We start from the raw sequence: 25,146 nt of genomic DNA on the forward strand, positions 1-25,146 counted from the left end.
AGGACCTCTTTGAGAATGAATACAGGGACCAAGAGAGCAGCAGTGAAGAGGACACCTAGAATCTCTGGCTAAGATGGCTGGATTCCTTCTTTTAGGCTCTTTCTATAGACCTGTACTTTATCTTCACGCTTTGTGGATCAGCCTGAAGCAAAAGGCGGCAACTTCTCCCACCCCCTGCCCATAATTTGCTGGCACCATTCCAACTACTCCTTTGCCACATGAGATCACGAAGAATTAATCTCCTGTACAAGTAGAGTAAGTCCTTGAGGGAGGTCAAGTTTTGCAGAGAACATGCAAGGTCTCATTCTTAATTATGATGAAGAATGGCATTCTGTGGCCGTTAATTTTTATTGGAAGGCAGGGCATTATATTAACAGCTAATATTTATTAGGCACTTACTATATACCTAGAACTGGGTCACATACTATACATACATTGTCTCATTTAATCCTTATCAACAACCTTATGGTACTATCAGTAGCCCATACCCTGAGAATATTTATGTTTAACCAGCTGAAAAATCACAAAGTTAAGGAGGGGTGAAAATGGGATTTAAATTTAGGCCTCTCAGACCCCCAAATCTATGCTCTGAGTGCCAATGCTGTATTGTCTTGCTTACAGACTTCTGGTGTTATTATGCCCCTACAAGGTCCCGTGCAAACCAATGGCAGAAGTAAGTCACTGATATCAAGGAGGAGGAACCATCCAGCCCACCAATTTAAAGATCAAAAGTACCCTTTAAACGTGATTCATTTTCCACATAAGAGACTAATTTAAGGAAATTTTCTTTCTATTCAAAATAATGGTGCTAAATGAAAAGCAATTTAGCTTTACAATGGCTTCATCAGAACCTCATCTGTCAAATCCCTAAATCATGCTCTCGGAGCACATTTCTCAACGCAGAGAAATCAGCAGGGGAAAAAAGCAACTGTAAAGCAAACAGGCGAAAGTATGAAGTTAGTGTGATCTAACGAGCATAAGCTACAGGCTTAATGAATAGCTGTGCTCGTGGGCCACCACCAACCTCATCACCACCACCACCGTCATCACCATCACCACGAGCATCACCATCACTGGCACTGTTATTATAAAGCAACTTCATTCCCAAGGGGAACACTGTGACCTCTAATGAATGAGGCTTCTGCTTACCCATCAAACAGGCACTGTTTGCATTACCAAAGGGTTAATTTTCGATCTTTCTTAATAATGGGTCATGAGTGAGCAGTGGTAGCTAGCAAATATATTACTCTTCCTAACAACACAGTACACTCGAACTAGTAAAATGATCACAAAATCATGACAACGTTATTTGGAATTATGGACTTGGCGTACCAGCAGAAGTGATCACACACGTCACAGTCCACATTGCACACATCACATTCTTTTCTTAAGCTATTTAATTGTTGTGCTAACTCTAAGAAACTCTTGATTATGATGTAAATGATAAAACGTACCTTAAAGATGAAGAAACTGATTATTAAAAAGTCAACCGTTTGTATTTATATCAGAGGGCAACAAGACAACAAGGGCAACCCTATCCCCTAGCGGCTGAGCACTGCCATTCACAAACTCACAGCAGAGAGGAGCTTGCCCTGTGACTCCAGATAGAGCCAAGCTTTCAGAGGTGTTGCACTGGCTCTGGACTTGTATGAATATCAATTTTTGTTGTCTGGTGTACTAAGTAGGAATCCATCCCAATTTATACTGAGGCTCACTTTGTCGTTACCAGCTTTCACTCAAATCACTATGATAATTAACTTTCTCTACCCCCGCATGTAAGAGATGGGACTTGATTTCTCAGTAAATTTGCTCTGTTTTATTGCTCTGTTTTATTTTATTAATATGTATTTATTACATATTGCCATATGTAACAATATGCCATATCAAATTATTTCTTTTAAGATCTGTGATTTTATGCTTTTTAGGTCTAACAGACTATAACAGCATGTAGAACTTATGGTTTCTGATTTGTTTCAGCACAGAGTATACATAAGCCAAACAGTATTATCCCTTCAAGACAACTTCAAAATCTCTTTTAATGCATGATTTAAAGTACTTCAAAATGTTTTCCTTATAAAATTTAAATGCATCTAAACACCTGTAAAGTTGTATGTGTCAGCTCCATAAACTATGAAACAGAATTCATAAATCTGCTACATTAACAATGAATCATAGGTCAAAACAATAATGTTAATAATAATGGCAAAAATACTCTTTACACTTACTAAAAGCCAGGAAGTGCACTGAATGTGTTTAATCTTTATCTCATTTAACCCTTACAACAACCCTATGAGGTAAGTACTATTATTATTCCCTCTGTACAGATGAAGAAAGTAAGGCTTAGAGCAAGGTTTCTCAACCTTGGCACTGCTGACATTTTGGACCAGATAATTCTTTGTTATGGTGGGTATGTTCTGTGTATTGTAGGATGTTTAGCGGCATCCTTGGCCTCTATCTACCAGATGCCAGTAGTATATCCCACTCCCAGATGTGACAACCAAAAATGTCTTCAACACTGCCAAATGTCCCCTGGGGGAAAAATCGCCTCCACTTGAGAACCACTGGCTTGGAGAAATTAAGGAATTTACTAAAGGTCATATACTTAAAATAGTAGAGCAGGGATTAGAAGCCAGGCATGCTGAGTCTAGAAGGCATGCCATCAACCAATAAAACATAGTGCTATTCACTCTGTGATAGTTTAAAGGACATATATTTTCCCTCAAAATAGAAAACTAAATATGAAGATGAACTATGAGTGTCTTCCTGTGGAAAGATTTTCCATGACTACACCCAACTGGGCCCTTCCAAGTTTTTTTCCTAATTAAGGCCCATGTCTCAGTGGCTGTTGACCTTGCATAGGACTCCCCTACCCCACCTACTCCAACCTTCTTTCCAAAAGATGGTCACCAATCACTTGGTTAAGGCTGATTCCATACTTCAGTAAAAAAGACACAATCCCTGCCCCTAAAGAGCAGGGCCATCTGCTTCCTACCAGTTCCCTTACTTGACCCTACTCTGTCTCAAAGTGCAAGCCATTTGCACAGTGGCCACTGAATGCTGGTTTCTCTCTGAGGGATCCCCCTAGCCTTCAGTGACTAAGCACTTTCCAAGTACCAACGCCTTCCTATGTGCTTCACATATACTATATCATTCTGGGCTCCCAAGAACCTTAGGAAGTATCATTATTTCCATCTGACCTACAGGAAACAAAGGTTCTGGTAAGTACTCATATTTCAATCTAGAAATGGGTGACTCCAAACTCCTGCTCTTGACCCAACTTTCTGCCCTTCTTTCATGGATGAGCAAAGACTACAGACATGCCTCTTCCAAAGCACATTCTCGGCTTAGTCTACTCCCTCCAGCTTGCTTAGAAATTTTCATGCAGGTCCCCTCTCCTCAAAGTTATGGGAATAAACAATACAGTGCAGAGAGTCATTCTACTTGTGCAGAGACAAAGGGAAAAATTCAAGCAGTGATCTCATGATTTTTGAAAAGCCATTATCATATTAAATCAGAGGGTAGAAAAATACAGGACAAATTTTCCTTTATCTGATTCTATTTTGCTGTTTACTTTTTATGCATAAAGAGTTATGTATTCATGTATGACTGATTACATTGCTCCAAAGCACTTTAAGCAGTTAAGTACTAAAACAGATGATTTTGAAAAAAAACCTGGTGGTAGAGGTGAAGGATTTTTCCCCTTTCGATCACATTATTTAAATATCACTGTTGCTTGTTGGGTTTTTTTTTAAGTCTTCATTGAATTTTCCAGAGAACTTCAACTTGTGGGTTGAGGCCAAATATGAAAAATTTCAGATGTAAAATGTCTTGATGAGAAAATAAAAATTGGCAGAGTAGGGAAATGAACTCCAAAAGGCATATTTTTCTGACACTTTGATTTTATTCAGCTTTAAGCTGCTTCATTTGGGGGCGGGGAGGTTCCACAGCTGTAAAAAATTATAAAACCACCGGAATGGAAAAAAAACCAAGACATTTTTAGCATCTCAAATACCTGCCTTTAAACCCTAGCCCAACCATTTCTCTGCTTTGTGACATCAGTCAAGTTACTTATTTTCCCTGGGTTCTTCATCCGTAAAAGGATCACTGTGAAGATTAAATAAGATAATGCATGTGAAGCCCTGCCACATGGTAAACACACAATAAATTTAATCAATAAAATGCCTTTTAGACATATCTATGTTTTGGCCAAAGTTTATGTTTTGGCATTTGTCCTTTTAATGTCCTTCTCATGATTAGTTCACACTATTTAGGTGAAATTAGAAGTATCTAAATCATGGGTAATCTGGCTGGTGGCCAAAGGACCATCACTATGAGGCCAGACCATGGTACCTGCCCAATGACCTCCATGCTAATCAGCAATGTTGTTCCTCCTCAGTGATTCAGTTATAGGTCATAGAGGGCTTGTCATCACTGGAAATGTTGTTTGGTGGTCTCGGTTTTCCTGTAGAAAACCTTAGTAATTAGAATCAGAGAGTATCATTCTTGAGCCAAAAGGAACCATAGAAATTCTTGTGTTCAACCTCATCCCTTTATAGATGAGGACACTGAGATCAGAGAGGAGTGAACTGCAAAGCTAAACTAGCGACAGAATACAAATCTGATCCTTCATCTTTCATCTATACCAGTGGTTTTCAACCACAGATGACTTTGCCCCCCAAGGGACATTTCTGGTTGTCACAACTAGGTATAGGGGGTTTGCTATTGGAATCTAGTGAGTAGAGGCCAGGGATGTTACAAAACACCCTACAATGCACAGGACAGTCCCTACAATGAAAATACCCATAGTACCAAGGTTAAGAAACTCTGATCTACACTACTGGACCCAGTGTCTCCCGATACTCCAAAAGCTGCCTCTTAAGCTGCTGTTGGGCATTGCACTTGGTCCCAATTTGGAAGCTCTCACCAATGATTGAATCGATCAAGTTAATTCTGCCTCTTTAGTATTGAAGGCTATTGGGATTAGGAGGGATTTATAGAGTTGCCTACTTGGGCAACTGAAAGTCTGGGCGTAACTTCTGAAGCACAGTGATATGCCCAGCATGAGTGCTGCTGAAGTCTTAAAGAAGCACTTAGGTCTTATTAGGCAATCTAAGAAAATGATTCTCAAAACACCACAGAACAGTCAAATGATGCACACCACACAGTTATCAAATATTCAGAATAATGCACCACAAACAAATACACTGCCACTGCACTAAACAACTCCAGGACTAATGGTTCGAATGGAGGAGAGGTAGAGATTGAAGTACTGATGTAGAGCAAAAGTACTCTCAGAGTTTCCACCCAAAGCTAGAGACCCATATTGAAAGTACTTAAACAGAAAAGCAGAGTCAATGATCCAAGCAATTGCATATTTTTTGATTCTTGTCCATGCATGCCATCTGGCTTGCTGACCTCATAGGTCCCCACCCTGGCCAGTGTGACGGCCAAATAGAGGCTGAATGTGGGAGTATGTGGTGATCTACAAGTATGAATCATTTATCAATCTGAGCTTATTTACCCGCAGTTCCACCTGGTAATTCTGGCTTTAGTTCTGACCCATGGTAGAAATACATGAAGGATCCCAATCTGATACACTCATAAATTCAATCCACACTAATAAATACTAATCAGGTCCAAGGCATCATGCTTTGGGGGAGCAAAGCCCCTACTCAAAAAAAAAAAAAATCACAATGATGCCAAGAAGAATGACATGCACCCAACTAATTCTTTTTTTTTATTATTAGTTTCTGCTTTATAACAAAGTGAATCAGTCATACATATACATCTGTTCCCACATCCCTTCCCTCATGCATCTCCCTCCCTCCCACCCTCCCCATCCCACCCCTCCAGGCGGTCACAAAGCACCGAGCTGATCTCCCTGTGCTCTGCGGCTGCTTCCCACTATCTATCTACCTTACGTTTAGTAGTGTATATATGTCCAACTAATTCTTGTACATGGTTCACAGGCCAACAGCCGCGGCTTCAGAGCCGGGAAAGGGCAGAGAGCATAGCAAGCACGGCGCCCCTAGCCCCTGACCCGCGATGCTCCGCGAAGGCGCCAGAACCTCGCCGCACGCTTCCCCAACACAAGCGACCTCTGAGCCCGCCTGTCCCACGGACCCGGGCGCACCTCCGGCCACCGGGACCCAGGACGGAGGCGCGGGGCGCGGGGCTCGGCCGGCGGCGGGCGCTGGGGCGGGCGGGGACCCCGGCTCCAGCCCTGAGGCCGCGTGGACCCGCCACACCCACCTCCGTCCCCGCCGCCAGGAAAGCCATATGTTTCTTTTTTACGTCCCTGAGTCTGTTTATGTTTTCTCAATGATTTCAGTGGTGTGCATTTTTTGATTCCACATATAAGTGATATCAAATAATACTTGTCTTTCTGACTGACTGACTTAGTATGATTACCTACGTTTACGTTTTACCTATCTTTATATTCCTGTAAATGACATTATTTCATTCTTTCACACAGCGGAGTCATATACCACTATGTACATATATCACTTGTTTTTTATCTGTTCATCTGTCCATGGACATTTTGTATCTCTCCACATCTTGGGTATTGTAAACGGTGCTGCCGGGCACACTTGGGTGCATGTGACTTTTCTTTGGAATTCTGGTTTTCTAAACATATACTCTTAGGGGAGGGGATATGGGGTTATATGTATACATACAGCTGATTCAATTTGTTATATAGCAGAAACTTAACACAACATTGTAAAGCAATTATACTCCAATAAAGATGTTGGAAAAAAAAAAAAAAACTACAATGAGGTATCACCTCACACCAGTCAGAATGGCCATCATCAAAAATCTACAAATGGGCTTCCCTGGTGGCGCAGTGGTTGGGAGTCCGCCTGCCGATGCGGTGGACACGGGTTCGTGCCCCTGTCCGGGAGGGTCCTGCATGCCGCCGAGCGGCTGGGCCCGTGGGCCATGGCCGCTGGGCCTGCGTGTCTGGAGCCTGTGCTCCGCAGCAGTGGGGGGGCACAGCGGTGAGAGGCCCGCGTACCGCAAAAAAAAAAAAAAAAAAAAATCTACAAACAACAAATGCTGGAGAGGGTGTGGAGAAAAGGGAACCCTCTTGCACTGTTGCTGGGAATGTAAATTGATACAGCCACTATGGAGAACAGTATGGAGGTTCCTTAAAAAACTAAAAATAAAACTACCATATGACCCAGCAATCCCACTCCTGGGCATATACCCAGAGAAAACCATAATTCAAAAAGAGACATGTACCAAAATGTTCATTGCAGCTCTATATACAATAGCCAGGACATGGAAGCAACCTAAGTGTCCATCAACAGATGAATGGTTAAAGAAGATGTGGCACATATATACAATGGACTATTACTCAACCATAAAAAGAAACAAAATTGAGTTATTTGTAATGAGGTGGATGGACCTAGAGTCTGTCATACAGAGTGAAGTAAGTGAGAAAGAGAAAAACAAATACCATATGCTAACACACATATATGGAATTTAAGAAAGAAAGAAAAAAAAGGTCATGAAGAACCTAGGGGCAAGACGGGAATAAAGACACAGACCTACTAGAGAATGGACTTGAGGATATGGGGATGGGGAAGGGTAAGCTGTGACAAAGTGAGAGAGTGGCATGGACATATATACACTACCAAATGTAAAACAGATAGCTAGTGGGAAGCAGCTGCATAGCACAGGGAGATCAGCTCGGTGCTTTGTGACCGCCTGGAGGGGTGGGATAGGGAGGGTGGGAGGGAGGGAGACGCAAGAGGGAAGAGATATGGGGACAGATGTATATGTATAACCGATTCACCTTGTTATAAAGCAGAAACTAACACACCATTGTAAAGCAATTATACTCCAATAAAGATGTTAAAACAACAACAACAACAACAACAAAAAGACACGTGCACCCCAGTGTTCACTGCAGCACTACTTACAATAGCCAGGACATGGAGGCAACCTAAATGCCCATCGACAGACGAATGGATAAAGAAGATGTGGTACATGATACAATGGAATATTACTCAGCCCTAAAAAGGAATGAAATTGGGTCATTTGTTGAGACGTGGATAGATCTAGAGACTGTCATACAGAGTGAAGTAAGTCAGAAAGAGAAAAACAAATATCGTTTATTAACGCATATATGTGGAACCTAGAAAAATGGTACAGATGAACCAGTTTGCAGGGCAGAAATAGAGACACAGATGTACAGAACAAATGTATGGACACCAACGGGGGAAAGCGGGGAGTGGGTGGTGGTGGTGGGATGAATTGGGAGATTGGGATTGACATATATACACTAATGTGTATAAAATAGATAACTAATAAGAACCTGCTATATTGGAAATAAAATAAAATTCAAAAAACAAAAAAGACAGCCTCTTCAATAAGTGTTGCTGGGAAAACCCAACAGCTACATGTAAAAGAATGAAATTAGAACACTTCCTAACACCATACACAAAAATAAACTCAAAATGGATTAAAGACCTAAATGTAAGGAAAGATTGTTAATGAAGAAGGAATGATAGAAAACACAAGGCAAATATGACCATCAGCAAGGAGTTGAGCTTGACTGGAACTCAGGGTGAATGAAAGAGCATAACAGAGACAAACAGGAAAATTGAGATGGAGGTAGATGACGAAACCCTTAAAATCCCAGACAAGAAGATAGTCTTTACTAGCTGAAAGGAAGCCAGTGGAGGTTTGTTGCTGTTGAGTTACTGTTGCTTTTTTTCTAAACAGATGTGACACTGTGGAAAAAGGAATCAGACACGGGTAAGCAGAATGGAGATGAAGAAACCAGAATAACAAGAGTGGTTAGGAGGCTATTCAAGACTCTAAGAGATGGATAATGAGACTGGACCAAGATGATGAGAATGAAAAGGAAAAGCCCATAACCTGTTAGAGACCCATGTATCACAGGTGAAGGAGAGAACAAAAAGGAAAAGTTGAAGAAACACACACAACAGAAGCTCATATAAAAGGACTCAAAAGTGTTGATCCTGGGTGAGTGGGAGAATGGTAGTAATTATCAGACCTGAAGATGGAAGAGAAAAGAAGATTGAATTGTGCCTGGACAATCCTCTTGATTCAGAAAATGACAGCTCAATGCCAAGGTCATTCTTCCTACTAGTGTCTAAATATACTACCCAGACTCAGTGCCTGAGCTACTGACTCCACCTCTGAGGGAGGGAGCACCCTCTCACCATACTTCGTTCCCAACTCCTGCTACACAGACTCTGAGTCTAGATCCCTGCACCTGTGCTGCCCAGACTCCTGCTGATCTATTAAGAAGGCGAATGAGTGAGTGAGGGATGATGAGTGGCAGTTGCCTGATACTTTGAAATCTGACCAAACTATCTATGTGGACCCTCCATCACCCTCCTTTCTCCCCTGGCTGTTTCACCTGAAATCACAGTACTTGTAGGCCATTTCCCATGTTAACTCCCTTGGGCATTATCCTTTGTGGCTAATTCTCAGTGTCCATCTGTGATTTGTGCCCTAACCAGACCACTTTGCTCCTTTCTCTGGCATTCTGTCTGCCACCATTCATTGTAAACTCACCCTGACTCAGCTGGCCAACTTGGAATGTAAACTGGACGTATTCTCATAGCTGATGCACACGTTCCTACTACTTTGAGAATTATAGTCATCCCAAATACATATAGGAAAATATTTTTTAAAGGACTTTATTTCTTAGAATATCCTCTTGCCCCAGATTTCACCACTAATACTTGGGCTCTAAATGTCAATACTACTGAGTAAGTAGTAGTGTGCAAGATTGGTTATCCATAAGCATGCACAAATATGTGCGTTGATATACCCTATCACCCCTTTAACTTCCCCCACAAGTTATCTGGCTGTCTTTTTTTTTACCACAAAGGTAGGGGGACCAACATCCACTGAGTCTATGTCAGTGACTCCAAAAGAGCTTCAGGATTCACCAATGAGTCTTAATATGTCCGGAATGAAATGGGACACAGTTCAGCAAAAGGTGCACCTGCTAACATAAGAATACGAGTGCTTGGAAGGCAGTCGTGCCAAAGGGTGATATCCACTCACCTTCCTACCCATCCCCGCCCACACAAGACAATCTATTATTAACAGCAAAGGTGGAGGTTCTGCTGATGACTCATTAAGTATGCTGATTCATGGAGGACGACATGGGCAGACCTGACTAAAGAAATCATTTGCTGGATTTAATCAATTATTGGGTTCATCAAATGTGATTACTGAGCCACATAAAACTCCAAGTAAAAGAAGGCATTACACACTTGAGGGAAAAAAATAACTCCTTGTTATGCCTTGCAACAGATAGAGGCCATTCTGTTATCTACATGTGCAAGACGCACTTTATCAATTATTTCCACACGTTTGTATCCTGGGCTGTCTTCCTCCTAATGTCCAGAATATTTTTGAGCCATTTGCCCCTTTGAGAAAAAGCGTAAAGAATCAGCAAAACATACATGTTTAAAATAACTGAAAACATGAAGAAAAAAATTCTCAACTATCCCATTAGACTTTAATACGCCTATACGTTCAAGCACCATGAATAATAAAAAATACTGTCAGCTCTCTTTTGTGATCTAGTGAAAGAAGAGCATGCGATAATGTAAGGATCCTCCCCAAAGATCTAATTGTTCCCAATGACACTCAGTATTTACATCTATTATAGTACTTACTAAATTTTATTATAATTTTTTCACAGTCACACCTACAAGCCTGTATACCTGCTCACAGAGGCTATTTTTAATGTATTTTTTTATTTCTGGTATTTATTTCAGTGTATGGCAACAGTAAGTGTTCAGTAAACTTTTGTTAAAATGGGAGATTTTTGTAAAGTGCTATGCATGTGACTATCAATCTGATTGTCAACAAAAAGAGAGAAAACTTTGGCTAAAGTTAACTGTTCACAGAAATGTCTAGGTTTATGAAATGAGTAAATCAGAGTCAGAACCAGAACTTCTACTTAAATGATCTTAACAAAGCTAGGGTTAGTAACAAACAAATCAACAAAAACCTTCATGCCACTGAGAGTTTTGCTATCTGGTGGCCTTAAAACTCCAACCCCTGGCCATCCTGACCAAAGTATTTCCACCGCCCACACATATGAAAACAGAACAGTTGTCTGTGGAGGTCCCTCAGGTTTGTGGATATGTCTTTATTTGTACAACTGCCTCTAATTGTGTTGACCATTCACAGATTCCCTAGCACACTGAAACAGGGAGTGAGTGTGTGTGCATGGTGTGTGTGTTGGAAGCTCTTCTAATATAGACTCAGCTTATAACATCATCCCTCATAGAAATTCTATTCTTCAGGGGCAGCCCCGAAATATTAGATTATTTATAGATATTTGTGATTATTTTGTACATGGTCTGGCATGCTTTCTCAAAGATACAAACTTCTCAGAGCCAGACCTGATAACTTGAAGCTGCAGCTGTACTGAAAACAACCTGATGAGAATTTTATGGGGAAGCAGGTTTCCGGTGTAATCCCCTCTAGCTGTCAAATTACCATTTCACCACTTCAGCAAATCTCTTGAAATGATTGGCCTTTGTGGACAAGCCCCATTCAGAAAGCAAAAGGATGGTTCCCCTTAATTGTGTTTATTTAAAGCCCAATCTAATAAAGTTGTGCAGGGAGAAGCTTACCTCCTACCTACAGGTGCCCTTGCTAACCCAGTAAACAGTACTTATAACATCACTCTTTCTGTTGAAATTCTGGTCTTGAAAGACATGAGTACATTTCCCTTAACACTAAAAGTGAGACTTAGTAGAGCCACTGTCATCAAAATATTCTTCTGGACGGGAATAAAGACACAGACCTACTAGAGAATGGACTTGAGGACACAGGGAGGGGGAAGGGTAAGCTGGGACAAAGTGAGAGAGTGGCATGGACATATATACACTACCAAATGTAAAATAGATAGCTAGTGGGAAGCAGCCGCATAGCACAGGGAGATCAGCTCCGTGCTTTGTGACCACCTAGAGGGGTGGGATAGGGAGGGTGGGAGGGAGGGAGATGCAAGAGGGAAGAGATATGGGGATATATGTATATGTATAGCTGATTCACTCTGTTATAAAGCAGAAACTAACACACCATTGTAAAGCAATTATACTCCAATAAAGAGGTTAAAAAAATATTCTTGTGGGTTACTAAAATCTGCCTAGTACTTTATGAAATATTTAAAGAAATATATCTACCTCAGTTGAGTTGTAGTGGGATAATGATGACGTTGAAAGCTAGTCAATTTTTTTTCTTTAACATGGCTTTAGAAGGTAAATAAATACATGAGTAAAAGGAAATGAAACTTAGCAAGAAAAGTTTAAACAAAGGTAGATTATTTTTGTATCCTGGGCTGTTTTTCCCCTTATGTCCAAAGCAAACCTACAAGATCTAAATGTTTTTAATGTAGCATTTGTGTCACTTAGTTTTCCTACATGAAGCCACCAACTTTACCTGACTAATTATTGACTGAATCCAAATAACCGCACTTAGAATTCAACTAACCAGTTGAGTCCACACTAGTACACCTGTCACTAACATGAAAAAGGAATCACAGCTATTCCCAGTCCAAATGAATCATCCAATAGACAAGCATATATTCAAACAGACCAGCATCTGACGGGGTATCAAGATATATTTAGAAGTGTCTACCATTCATCAAATGAGGTATCCACATACTCCAAATTTACAGATCCCTGGAAAAGGTCTCAAGCAAGATCATTCTGATAAAGGTTGAAGGTTTGATGCATGACAATGGCCTCAAATTCTTTAACACCTTCCCATCAAGAAATGTAATCTATATCCCCTTCTCTTGACTCTGGGTGGATTCTGCAATAGCTTGACCAATAAGATACAGAAGAAGTAACATTAAGGCAGTTTCAGGGAGACCAGCACCTTCCACTCCTTTTCTCTTGGAACACGTGGCCTAGGAAGCCAGTTAAGAGTGCAACACCCCTGAAACCACCATGCAGTAGAAGCCCAAACTCCTGGAGACATTCTGGAGGATGAAAGCCATGTGGAGAGAGAGAAAGAAAGGAGCACCGAAGCTCCCCACACGCGAGTGAAGAATCGATCTTGGAAGTGGATCCTCCATCCACATCAGCCCCAGCTGACACCAGGTGGGTCAGATCCAAACCACCCAGACAAGTCCTTCCTGAACTCCTGACCTATAAAATCATGAGCAAAGTAAAACCCTTGTTCTAAGCCATAAGTGCGGGGATGGTTTGTTACTCAATGATAGATTAGTAGACATGGATATATTTCACATGAGAATATGCATGTGATTAACAGCAGAAGAGCTCACACCAAGCCTCTATTAATTTGCACTTTATAAGACTTCAATAAAGCTGATACAAACCAGTTTTTTTTGACATCGACATAAAAATGCAACAGCTTTCACATCAGACATGCAAAAATATGCTTTCCCAAAAAATTGACACAGTAATTTGAAACCTGACAGGTTTGAGCAGTTCTCTTGAGAAACTCCCTCTTACCTGTCTATTTATCTCCCCTTAAAATAAAATTGAGGCAACTTTGAAACATCTCATACCCCAAGTTAACTACATGTGAAAATGATAGATTACCTTTTACTACTAAAGACTACTATGCCCTCTAATCTGAGTGATTAATTTACGCCCTGCTCAGTGGTTCACATGCAATTACTACCATGAGCCTGATGAACCTGAACAAGACAGAATTATTCGGCCATCTGTATAAGCTTGCTAATTTTAGAAAAGTATAGCAATCTCTAGGAAGCTTTTAAAGTTTTAGTTCATTTTCTCTCAATGATTTGTGCACCTCCACCCTGCACATCAAATGATGACACCACTACTTTGGATTACTGACTTTATTTGGAAACCACAGGACATAGGAGCCTCTACTATGAGATGAGACCCACTAGAAGAGGTCAGATTAAAGTCGTCACTGAAAGTACCATTGTTGAAACCTATTGGAAGATTTTAATTGCAACAGCAATTTTTGATCTCATAGAATCTGTTTAAAGCCATAATACCAAAGTCAAACAATGAAAAGCAGACACTAGGCTTTGAGACTGAGCCGTAGTCTTCTGCTGCTTGGCGAACAGAAGGTCTAAGCAACTCTATTTCTTTGGAATGTGCTTTCCAAACTCTTCTCAATAAAACAGAGTAATGGAGGGTGAAGACAGATGATATTCTACTTTAAATTACCCCTTCCATGGTTAAATCAAAAGACTGCCCTTAAAGGAATTTGTATCTATGTTTTGAGCTCAACAGCATTTTGTCAGCAAATCAGGCAAAGGAGAATCCAAACACTAAACATGCATTTGCAAACCTTTTCTGCTCCACCTATAATCCTTCACACATGCCCTCAGCCCAGCCCCACTCTGGTCAAGGTTTTAATAAAATCACTAGATAACTTAGCAGTAAACAAGCTTTTTAAGCCACCGGATCCACTCTCACGTGAAGGTGTACACTTACTATGCCACACTAAATGCCTGCAATCAATTTTTAATTACAGAAACAGTAGTGACTCGAAGATAAAGCAGGCAACTCACTGAGAGACTGTTTATTACAATGAACGCCCACCATGAGCCAGACTTGCGAAGACTTGTGACACAAAGGAGTCAACCAACCAGTTCCCCTTTCTCAGAGGGATGCTCTTACCTCTGGGACGTTTTCTTATATTTCCTCCTGTGGGAAAAGAAGCATAAACACACATCAGAAAAGAGTTTGAGGCAGGTGGTAGGTTAGAAAAAGATAGCTTCAGCGGGGATGGACGCAGAGGTGAACACTTTGTAGAAAGTTCTCTCTGTGAGGCTTGTGGGTCTCAAAGCCCACTTAAAAGTTTTGGATTATTGTGTTACATTGTGGTTGGATGCAGAGAATCATAGTCTTATCAGCTACACATAGCATCCCAAGAGCTCAATGGCTCTGCCCCCGATATTCTGCTCTTTCCCCTCTGAGAGCACTGTAGCATCTTGGTTGAGATCAGACCTTAAAGACGGCAAGATCCAGGTTCAAATCTCAGCCCTTCATTCACCAGGTTCATGGAGTTGTTGAGGAGTAAGTGGGCAGAGGCTGTGAAGCGTGTCTTGTATCTGGCACATATTAAATGGTCCACAACTCTTAGCCATTTGTACTGTCATTACTGTTACTATTATCCCCATCAGCTAGCACTGAAGTCCCTTTAAAGACCTGCCTTTTAAAATGTAAATGTGTAATTACGCAACTAAACCGTAAGACCAGTCTAAGGTCTTCAGAGAAGGAAGACATGAGAAAAGGGACAATGAGAAAGTCTAGAAGCAAAAATAGTGAGAGCAGAATCAGGAACTTGCTACTGGCTAAGCTGTGGGCTCAGACCCCTGGAAGAACACGTCCCCAGGAAGCACAAGTAGCTGGAGTTCTACTCCACCTCTGCTATTTAGAGTCCTCACTTAGCCTTGGGCAAATCTATTGGGTGCAGGGCTTCTTAATCTATCAAACGGAGGTCACATCTGCCCTGGTTATCTCACCTGGGTCACAGTGGCATTCGAGGAGGAAATGGCCATAAAAGTTTATTTTCCAGTGTATCCCAATGTTTTTCACATTTGTGTCAGCTTTTGTAGGCTCTGAAGACCCTCAAAAGAGTTTTAAAAGACTCTTCAATGGAGGGGATTAAAGGAAAGGAAGTGCTGGGAGAGGAAGACGCATCTCCCGGTAGCATCTCCAGGAAGGGCAATGCAGCTGTCCTTGGTTCCACACCAACATTCCCATTACAGTCACTGCACCAGAAAGCCAAGCTACTGATTTGTTAATAGAGCTACATGTCACACATGCTTTAAAAAAAGGCACAGATGTTTCAAATTCAGAATCCCTATGACCTGTGACATCTCTGTTTAAATGAAAACATACATGGCAGTGTGACATGTTAAGTGAAGTAAGCAGCATGCAGCACCGAACCCACAATATGATCTTGACCTGATAGGTACTGATACCTATTTATCTATAAGGAAAAACACCAGAGTGATAATCACGAGCCCAGGGTAGTAGGTTAATGAATCATTACTTTTATTTTTACTTGTATGAATTTTCTATATTTTCTATTTTAAATGAGCATTATGATTATAATTAGAATAATTATAAAAATTTATAAAATATTCAGTCACATATACAGATATATACATCTATTGGAAGAACATACAGAGATATTTACATGTTTGAATTACATCATATATGTAGGGAGGAAGGTCAACTAACAGATGGGTTAGGGCTTGGGCTTGAGAGCAAACTACCTGTGTTCTGATCTTGGCTGTGGCACTCAGCTCTACAGTGTTGGACCAGATATTCAACCCCTCTGAGCCTCACTTTCTTTATCTGTAAAGTGGGAATAATCAGAGCACCTCTCTCAAGACCTTGTGGTGAGAAATAAATGAGATAACCCACCTGAATGTCAGCTCCCCACAGGCAGATTCTTTGTATGCTGCCCCACTGTATCCCACTGCTTAAAACAGTGTTTTGCACCCCCTCCAAAAGCTGTGATGGGTGTGCACTGACCATCCTGGACCATCCCCCCACCCCAGCAGTGATAGTTCACACGCTCTAGGCAGTAGCAAAGGCAGAGGTTTCATCCACAGGCACAAACACAGTGAGCTGTGGGTGTGACCCATGCCCTTGGCCCTCGTTAGAACTGCTGTCTAATGCACTGGGCTCGGGAGTCTCTGGCAAGACTGGAAAATAACCCAGTGAGAGTGTGCAAGGGCCAAAGGTAAGGGGGCAGTCGGGGCAGATGGATGCCCCTGGTTCCCACCCAGAAACTCAACTAGTTCTGTCAACAGAGTGTATCTTCAGAGGCCAGAAGAAGACAACCTTTGCTATTGGCTTCCACAGAATTCTGCCAACATTTGCCAAGGATCCTACAAAGGCACTGCTGGGAACTCTGAGTGCATCAAAATGAACAAAAATAAGAATAGCTTCCAATTTCAGCACCTACTAGTAACAAGCACTTAACATACATCACTAATCCTCGTAATAATTCTACTAAGATCTACCCTCTGAAAGAATCTGAATCCTAAAAAAGGAAATTAATACATGTTACCAAAAATGTTATATTATAACAACCAAGACAAGGGGTGGCTCAGGAAGCTTCGTGAAAGAGGTAGCTTTGATTGATGGGCAGGAGTTCAACAAGGAGGAATACGTAAGTACGTGGGCAAGCAGGTAAGAAGGGCGTGCCTAATGACCTCCAACCAGCCCAACTCAGCCCAGCCAGATTCAGAGGCAGATAGCGGGTTCTAAGGCTAAAAAGTGCTGAGCTAATCAAAAAAAGTAATGAAATGTATACTTTTTTTAAAAAGATGACACCTGAGAGAAGGGGTCACCTGTTGCATTGTCTTGTGGAAAGACAATAGGGTTCTGGAATGTGATAAACCTGGTTCAAAATCCAACTTCTCCCTCTCTAGCCACGAGACTCAGACAAGCTCTACACTAAAGCAAGCTTTAGCTTCCCCATCTATAAAATGGGAGGAATGATCTCAGAGAACATAATGCACTGAATTTGCCAGGTACCATGCATGCCATATAAGGGGAATTCTAAAAGTTTTAGGACCCTGTCACCTTGTTTTGAGTTTCTTGAGCTCAGGGGTCCTGTCATATGGGTCTCTGTATCTATCCCAAGGGCATGCACATCGACGGGCACATGGTTGGTACACAACCAATGTCTGGCAAAATAAATACATCATTTGTAGCTGCCACCCACACATATCAAAAACATGGGTTGTGCATTTGGTAGACCCAAAAAAGAGAGACCAAAAAATCTGATTTTCAGTCCAACTCACCTTCCCAACATTCACTCCCCACCTTCACAGATGCATTCCTGACTTCACAGATTCTGAAGCTCTCCCTTCCCACGTTGTCCCATTTAGACAGACAGCCCCCATGTCCAAAGAGACCCAACCCAAACAGTGTCATCTTACACTGGAGCTGGAAGGTCAGCACTTAAAGCACAAGAGAAAATACAGATCCATGGAAATTACTCTACTCAAGATCCTACTCACAGATCATCTTGACTGGGCAAGATGGTGAGGCTTGAGTCCTACTTATCCTTGAGCTTTCAGCTTTCAGCTGAGTCATCACTTTCTCCCGGAAACCTTCTAGGGCCTCCCAAACTGGATCATCCCTTTTGTGTGTTCCATGGTGGCCAGAGCTCATCTGTTATGCTGATAGCAAGATCGATAGCTTGTCCACTACCTGCTAGTGTTTCTCCCTTGCCTAACATCGTGCTTGACAAATGACAGCTGTTCAATATACTGCTGTTGCGTGAATGAGTGAATTTATCAAGACACTGATCAAAATGCTTTCTTTTTACTCATTTTTTTCTGTTTAGTGATGAGTTACTACAAGCAGTGAGGCCATCTACCACAGTCATGGTTTTCTACACACAGGAGGAATGCAATGAGAGAAGGCTGGCGGGGGGAAGCTGGAGAGGAGGCTCACAATTGTTGAGCATCTCCTCTGTTCCATGTCTGTTACATAAATTAACTCACTTTGACCTCCTACAGACCCTAGGAGGTTTACCTCACTTTATACTTGATGGCAATGAGGCTCAGAGAGGTTAAGTAACTTTTCTAAGGATACAGAACCTTGAACTGGTTGAGACAGAAAGCAAACTCTGAAGCCCTCAAAGAAAATTGAGGAAATTAGTCAAAGAAGTCAAAGGATGCCTGGAGGAAATTTAGACACTCGACAAAAACAAACAAAACCAACCACAGAACATACTGGGCTCTTTCCATCCAAACGCAGGAAATGAGCTGGAAAAGAACCTAGTTTATTCTTGGCCTTTTGTTTTTAAGAACTTCAACAGAATTTGCCCCTGATTCATAACCTTAAAGACAAAGGGAATGTTTTTAAATGCTCTGTTTGGGTTTCTCAAACTTACTTTACATTTATAATTTTTTGAAACTTATAACAATACATCACAAGTCTCAAGATTCACGGAGCTAGACTGACCTCATTCAGACCACAGAGAATGACCAGGAGCTGCTGTGCTCTGGTATCTCAGCAGTGTGGGAGATGGAGAGGGCACACCTGCACACTGAGGCAGAAGGCAGGCCATCCTCACAAGGCCAGGCTGAGGAAGCCACATGGATGAAGGCCTAGGGCACTTTGCAAACTCTGTTCCCCGGAAGGCCCTCTACCCTTCACTCCACACACACACACACACACACACACACACACACACACACACGGCACTGTTTGTTTGTCTATTCACTTGTTTTTTAAAGAGAGGCATTACAGTATAGAGTTTAGGATCACTTACCTAAGCTAAATCCCTTCTTCAACTTACTGTGTCCAGTAAGCTATGTGACCTTTGGCAACTTACATCACTTTCCCAACCACCAGTTTCCTTATCTGCAAAATTTGGGTAACAATAATATGCATTTCACAGGTTGATGTGAGAGTTGAATGTAATAATGAATGTAAAGTTTTAGCACAGCGTTGGGCATCCAGTAAACGTTCAAGAACGAGTCAGCTACTGTACTTATAACAATAGTACTGCATAAGTGATAATGGTATTATAATTCCATAGGTTTCCAAATTTTGTTTGAAAAAAAAGCCTTTCATTGATTAAAAAAGTTTTAAAAAGAAGTTTAAGATTGTTTTCTAAAGTAGAAAAATTGAATACTCCCAGTTCTCATCTTAGAACACTTGAGCCACAAAGAAAGCAGGTGCTAATCTCAGTCCTACTAAGCAGAGGAGGAACTGAAACTCTGCCCAGCTCTCCTCACTCCTCACACGCCCAAGGGAGCCTGCAGGCTGTATACACTCTGACACCCACCCAGCAGTGGTCCCTGTTAGCCTAGCAGACCCACACACTTTCCTCTAATGTCAAAGCTGGGTCGTTGCTCAGAAAGCAGGAAAAAAAAAAGTAAAATTAGATATTTAGGAACTGGACACCATGATAATCCTTAGAAATATCTAAAATTATCTTTAAGAAAAAACCTTTTTATTGATAATCCCCTAAAAACTGAAGCCCAGTGAGTTGCTTACAGAGAATCCCTAAGCATCCTCTAGAAGTTATAACTCAACACAGAGATATCATGCTATAACTAGTAAAATTATTGATTGACCACATCCGCTTACCTGTTAGGCAAATTAAAAGACTCCTGGTCTTCACTGAAAATCCATGTCTGTTTAACTCTGGAATGTTTCTATGAAATCGTGGATTGCCCAAGAAGTATCAAATAGTGCACGTGTCATGTGTGCATGCATGTGTACAGAACAGGGGAAGTGATAAGTTGGAAAAATCTCCCCTGGAAGGCTTCAGTCCTTTTACGTCCAGCTGATCACATTCTGACAAGTGGCTACTGAGAAGGGAGTATCAGCAAAGAGCACTGACCCCCAATATTTAAAGAGGTTCCCCAGGGCTTCCCTGGTGGCGCAGTGGTTGGGAGTCCGCCTGCCAATGCAGGGGACGCCGGTTTGTGCCCCGGTCCGGGAGGATCCCACGTGCCACGGAGCGGCTGGGCCCGTGAGCCATGGCCGCTGAGCCTGCACATCCGGAGCCTGTGCTCCACAACGGGAGAGGCCACAACAGTGAGAGGCCCGTGTACCGCAAAAAAAAAAAAAAAAAAAAAAAAAAGTTCCCCAAAGCTGTCCATGGCTGTGTCATCTACACCTTGAACTTCAAGACCCTGCACTTCATTTTACCTCTCTTGGCTCCAATTTGGGAGAGAAGGGACGAAACTAAGCAAGCATAAGGAGTGATTCCGGCCACAGTACACCTGGACCTGCCAAAGGGCAGAGTAGAGACAGCAAGGAAATAGCAAAAAAGAAACAACAGTGTGGCAGACGCAGGATGCTTTTAAAGAGCTTTTTTTGTTTTTTGATGGCTAGCAGTTTGCAGAGTACTGGGCATACCCACAATCACATGTAAGTTTCACAGACTCCAAAGTCAAACAGATGACTTGGGAATCATTCCTGATAGCCTGGGTGAGTGAGAGTCAATTAAGCATTGAGGTTAAATCATGAAGTACCTGGCAGTCTTTCACTTTTTTAAAGTGAGTATCTTTGAGTAAGAGCCATATGGTTGCTGCAATAATGAGGTTTATAAATAGGCTTAATATTCAAACAAGCTGGCTTAGAAAAAAACCAAAACTTGTGCTTAGTCTCTAAGTTGACAGCAAGATACCTCCCAGTTGAGCACAAGAAGATTTTCTGGTCTGGGAAGTTGAATATGCAACAACTCCACACACACAGTGAGAAGTCCAGTTCTGATGCAATGTTCTCCAGGGTTTCTGAGCAATAATGACTCACTCTGCTCCAGATCCCATCTGATCCCATCTCCATCCTTCCTTAATGAGGTCACTACTGCTGCTGATGCACAGATAGCTTTGGAAATGTTGGTTCTCAGGCTTCAGCTCCCTCAAGGGAGAGGAGATTGGGGGACAGGCTTAGAAAAAGAAGTGCACAGCAAAACTCAGGGAGTGAAGTACATGTTCTCACGAGTTCAGGTCACATGCGGCTCACTTGTGGGAAAGTGGACTGAGATAAAATGCCACAAATATCCGTGAAATGATCGAGGATCTGAATGATCCTCTGATCCTCTGGTTTTGTTTTTTACTGGCATATGGGGTGCCGATTGAACAAAACTGGATATCACTAGAAACTTCCACTGAATCTGTCTTAAATCATTTGTATGAACTACTTTAGATGTTGCTGAGAATGGAAGGCCCTTGTACATTTCTTCTCATTTCTCCCAGTGACTTCATTTCCATGATACCCATGTTAAAACCTACATTTGCAAAGCTATATATACTGATTGCTTTACGGCCTTTCACTTTTTTTTTTTTTTTTTTTTTTTTGCGATACGCAGGCCTCTCACTGTTGTGGCCTTTCCAGTTGCGGAGCACAGGCTCCGGATATGCAGGCTCAGCGGCCATGGCTCACGGGCCCAGCCGCTCCATGGCATGTGGGATCTTCCCAGACCAGGGCACGAACCCGTGTTCCCTGCATCGGCAGGCGGACTCTCAACCACTGCGCCACCAGGGAAGCCCCTTTCCCATATTTTAAACAAGTAAATGCCAATGAGAAAATATATATAAATTGTGGTTTCCTGGCACCTTCCAGCAGACTATTTGGGGAAGGGGTGGGGAGAAGAAAGATATTAGAGAAAATGAGAAACTTTCTTCTCTTACTAGCTCAAATATTTCTTAACTGATGAGCTACAGAATGAAAATCCATATGGGCAACAATTCTATTTTCCTGGTTGGCCAAAGATCCAAGGCAGGACAAAAAATAAAAAATAATGAAGTAATATAAACTCACTTTTACTTGGAATAACCCAATAATTAGGAAGGAGTTGTTTTTGCTTAAATTTTCTACAGAATTTTTCTGCCAGGTTGTCTATTGGGGAAAATTGTCCTACAGATTCCCACCCTTTCATTTAGGGCTCTTAGAAAAGGAAGATCATGTCTGGGGACAGCAACTCCCAGAGTACAAAATTCCAATATGTTTAACCCAAAGTGATGAGATCAAATTCAAATGAAGGAAGCCTTCGAGAGTGTGGTTTGGGGTTGAGCATGGTAAATCAGAAAAATGAGAGAATGCTAATCCGAAACACAGCTGTGAATAAGATGATCAATGTTTAACTCACTTCTGGAAGCAAATGTGTTTCTATCTAATGCCGGCTGGGCAGTGGAAACAGGAGAAATCCTTGAGGAGAAGGTTTAGTTCAAACTAAACAACCCCATAGGAAGCCCCACCTGGACCGGCACCAACTCACAGTCAATCCACCCCGCGCCGGGTGCGCCCACATTCCCACAGGGCTGTGTCTTCATTGCTCCCCCTCCCCAGACCCCTCATCTAGCTGCAGTCAGCTGGCCAGACACAAAAATCCAAATCTCCTGTTCATGCTTGTTTCTCTCCTGGGCCTGGGTTAAAAATTCCAGCACTCAGATTACTGTCTAACAGATCCCAAAATAGGACCCCTCCCCAAAGAAAGCTGAAATCTTCCTCTGAAAAGCATTATTTTTTAGCAAACCAAGGACCATTTCCCTCTAGCTTAAAATATACTGCTTAAAGCTGGGCAGTGAGCTCATCAGTGGCACCAATGAAAAAATACGGAAAGGTTGTTAAAGAAAACAGAAAGTAAATGTCATGCTTGTAGAAGTCCAAGTAGTACTTTTTTGTATAAATGATCTATCCCTCCATTCACATATTTACAACCACTTGCAGTGTTCTAAGTACAATAAAACTGTGGGCGGGAATGGAAGAGATCTTTGTGACCTCCTTCCTGGGAGCCTGTCTCCTGTTTCGATAAACATCAGTGAGAAAGGCTGAAAACAAAAATATTTCTTAATATCTGTGACAACACTGCCAGAGTGGAGATAAATCCAAAGGACTGAGACAAAACCTCACTCTTCACAGATATAGCCCTGTAATTAGGGGAGGGATAGGTTTTTTAACTGAATTATCCAGAGAGATGCTTGAATTCTCTACTCTGTTTTCCCCATGTAGATTTAGCTAGAACAAGAACTGTATCTTCTGCCAAGTTTAACTTCAGTGACCAGTCTAATGTTTTTAAGCCTTTCCTATCTCCCCAAGTAGTACCTCCTTCCTTCTCTCCTCCACCTTTCCTCCCAACTTGTTATCAAAACCTACTCCGGGCAGAAAGCAGCTATTGGCCATTTACAATTCCAGGTGAACATAAGTCACTACAACAGCTCCTTGAAAGCAGATGTCCTTCCTATTTCCTCTCAAATCTTCTCTCACAATAGAATCATCTATAGAAGGCTCTTCTCTAGACATAGGCTCTGTAAATTTCAACAATTTAAATATGGCAAAAGCAAGGCCGATCCCCAAAATACAGAAAAAAACCCCAACCCACTCAGGTAGCAGATGCACTCCTAGGGACCATTTTGAGCGCCACTGTCAACTGAATCAGTTGAGTATTTGAACCAGATTCTCCTCAGCTACAGTTATCTTCACTGAAAGTATCCAAGACTCCCACAAATGGATGCTTTGAACAATTCTTTCATTTTTTTTAACCATGACTAACTTCAGTTAGTAGTTTTATAGACAGAATGGCAGTTCTAAACATTTATGAAGCTTGATTTACAATAATTCATCCTTATATTTCACAAATGAGCTACGCAGGACCCTGTTCATGAAAGTGTTTATAGTTTCTCATAGTTAGCAGACAGGGCTCCAAGTTACAACCTGGAGTAGTACACTAAATATAAAATACTTTGGGGGGGTTAATTTAAAGATATTGTAAGACCCCTTAGAGTCATCCTCAGACAAGACTCAGAGACGTAGAGAAAAAAAGGGGTGGGATATTAATCTGAATTTGAACTACTCCTAAAAACACACCTGGAAGTAGCTTTCAAAGACTAATCTTTCACTACCAGATTTACTCAGTGTCTCTAGAGTGTAGGAAAAGTCTTGCTTATTTAAGAATTTTGGTTGTTTGGAATCTGGATAAACAGAATTTAATGGTCTTTTGATGTCTAATAGTGACTTTCAGTCAAAATGCATCCTCACATTGCTTCTCACTCTTCTACTGGCCTTAAGGGAAAGGAAAGCTCTATTTTGGCAGACTATTGAATATTGGGTCCCTGCAATAGGTCTTTGGAAGGGAGTGGAAAAGAAGGGAGGAAGGTCCATTTTTGGAAGGCCTTAAAGAGCTTCTGGGGAAAAGGCCATGAATGAGGCACAGCTGATGCGGAGGGTGAGCACCATGGCAGAACTGTGGATGCCCCAAGAGACAGAGGCCCGGTGTGTGCACGCAGGACACCTTGGGAGCAGCAGCAATGAGGCGGCGCCCACTGGACGAGCCTAGACAACAGGACAGCCTCCTGCAGGGTCCAGGGAGCCTCCACCCAGCCAAGCTCCACCAGACCCTTCTGCAGGGGGCTGGGCTCCAAGTTCCGAGTCTCACTGCCTGGCTCATGCCTGACAGTCCCCACGAGGTCCGTGATGAGGGCCTCATTCCATTTAGCTTCTTGGGTCATGGTCTCTTTCTGCCTCTGGAATACTGGAAATGACCCTGCCTAGCCCTCAGGTTTCTGTCTTTGCTGCAAACCCATGTTGTGGTGGACATGACACCAAGCAGTCAGTACGAGGGTTGCAAGCAAAGCCATGTAGATTGACTACTAGCTGGTCTTTCCCAAATGTTAAACAAGTAAATGCCAATGAG

The 25,146-nt window shown here is 41.9% G+C and overlaps 1 protein-coding gene across 5 annotated transcripts in view; it reads right to left on the bottom strand.

Annotated features, from left to right (window-relative positions):
• The window catches only part of PDE1C (phosphodiesterase 1C), a gene marked incomplete at both ends in the record, with an annotated part of 532,083 nt that overhangs the window by 231,263 nt on the left and 275,674 nt on the right, over positions 1-25,146 (bottom strand). Inside the window, one exon of one of the 5 annotated variants that reach the window (XM_082632884.1) lies at positions 14,637-14,663. The exons of the other annotated variants lie outside the window; for them this stretch is intronic. Coding sequence (XP_082489010.1) covers positions 14,637-14,663 — 27 coding nt within the window. The remainder of the gene's footprint in view (positions 1-14,636; positions 14,664-25,146) is intronic. 5 annotated transcript variants of the gene reach the window in all.

This window comes from Mesoplodon mirus (assembly GCF_964341445.2).
Source record: "Mesoplodon mirus genome assembly, chromosome: 9".
Classification (NCBI taxonomy): Eukaryota; Metazoa; Chordata; class Mammalia; order Artiodactyla; family Ziphiidae; genus Mesoplodon; species Mesoplodon mirus.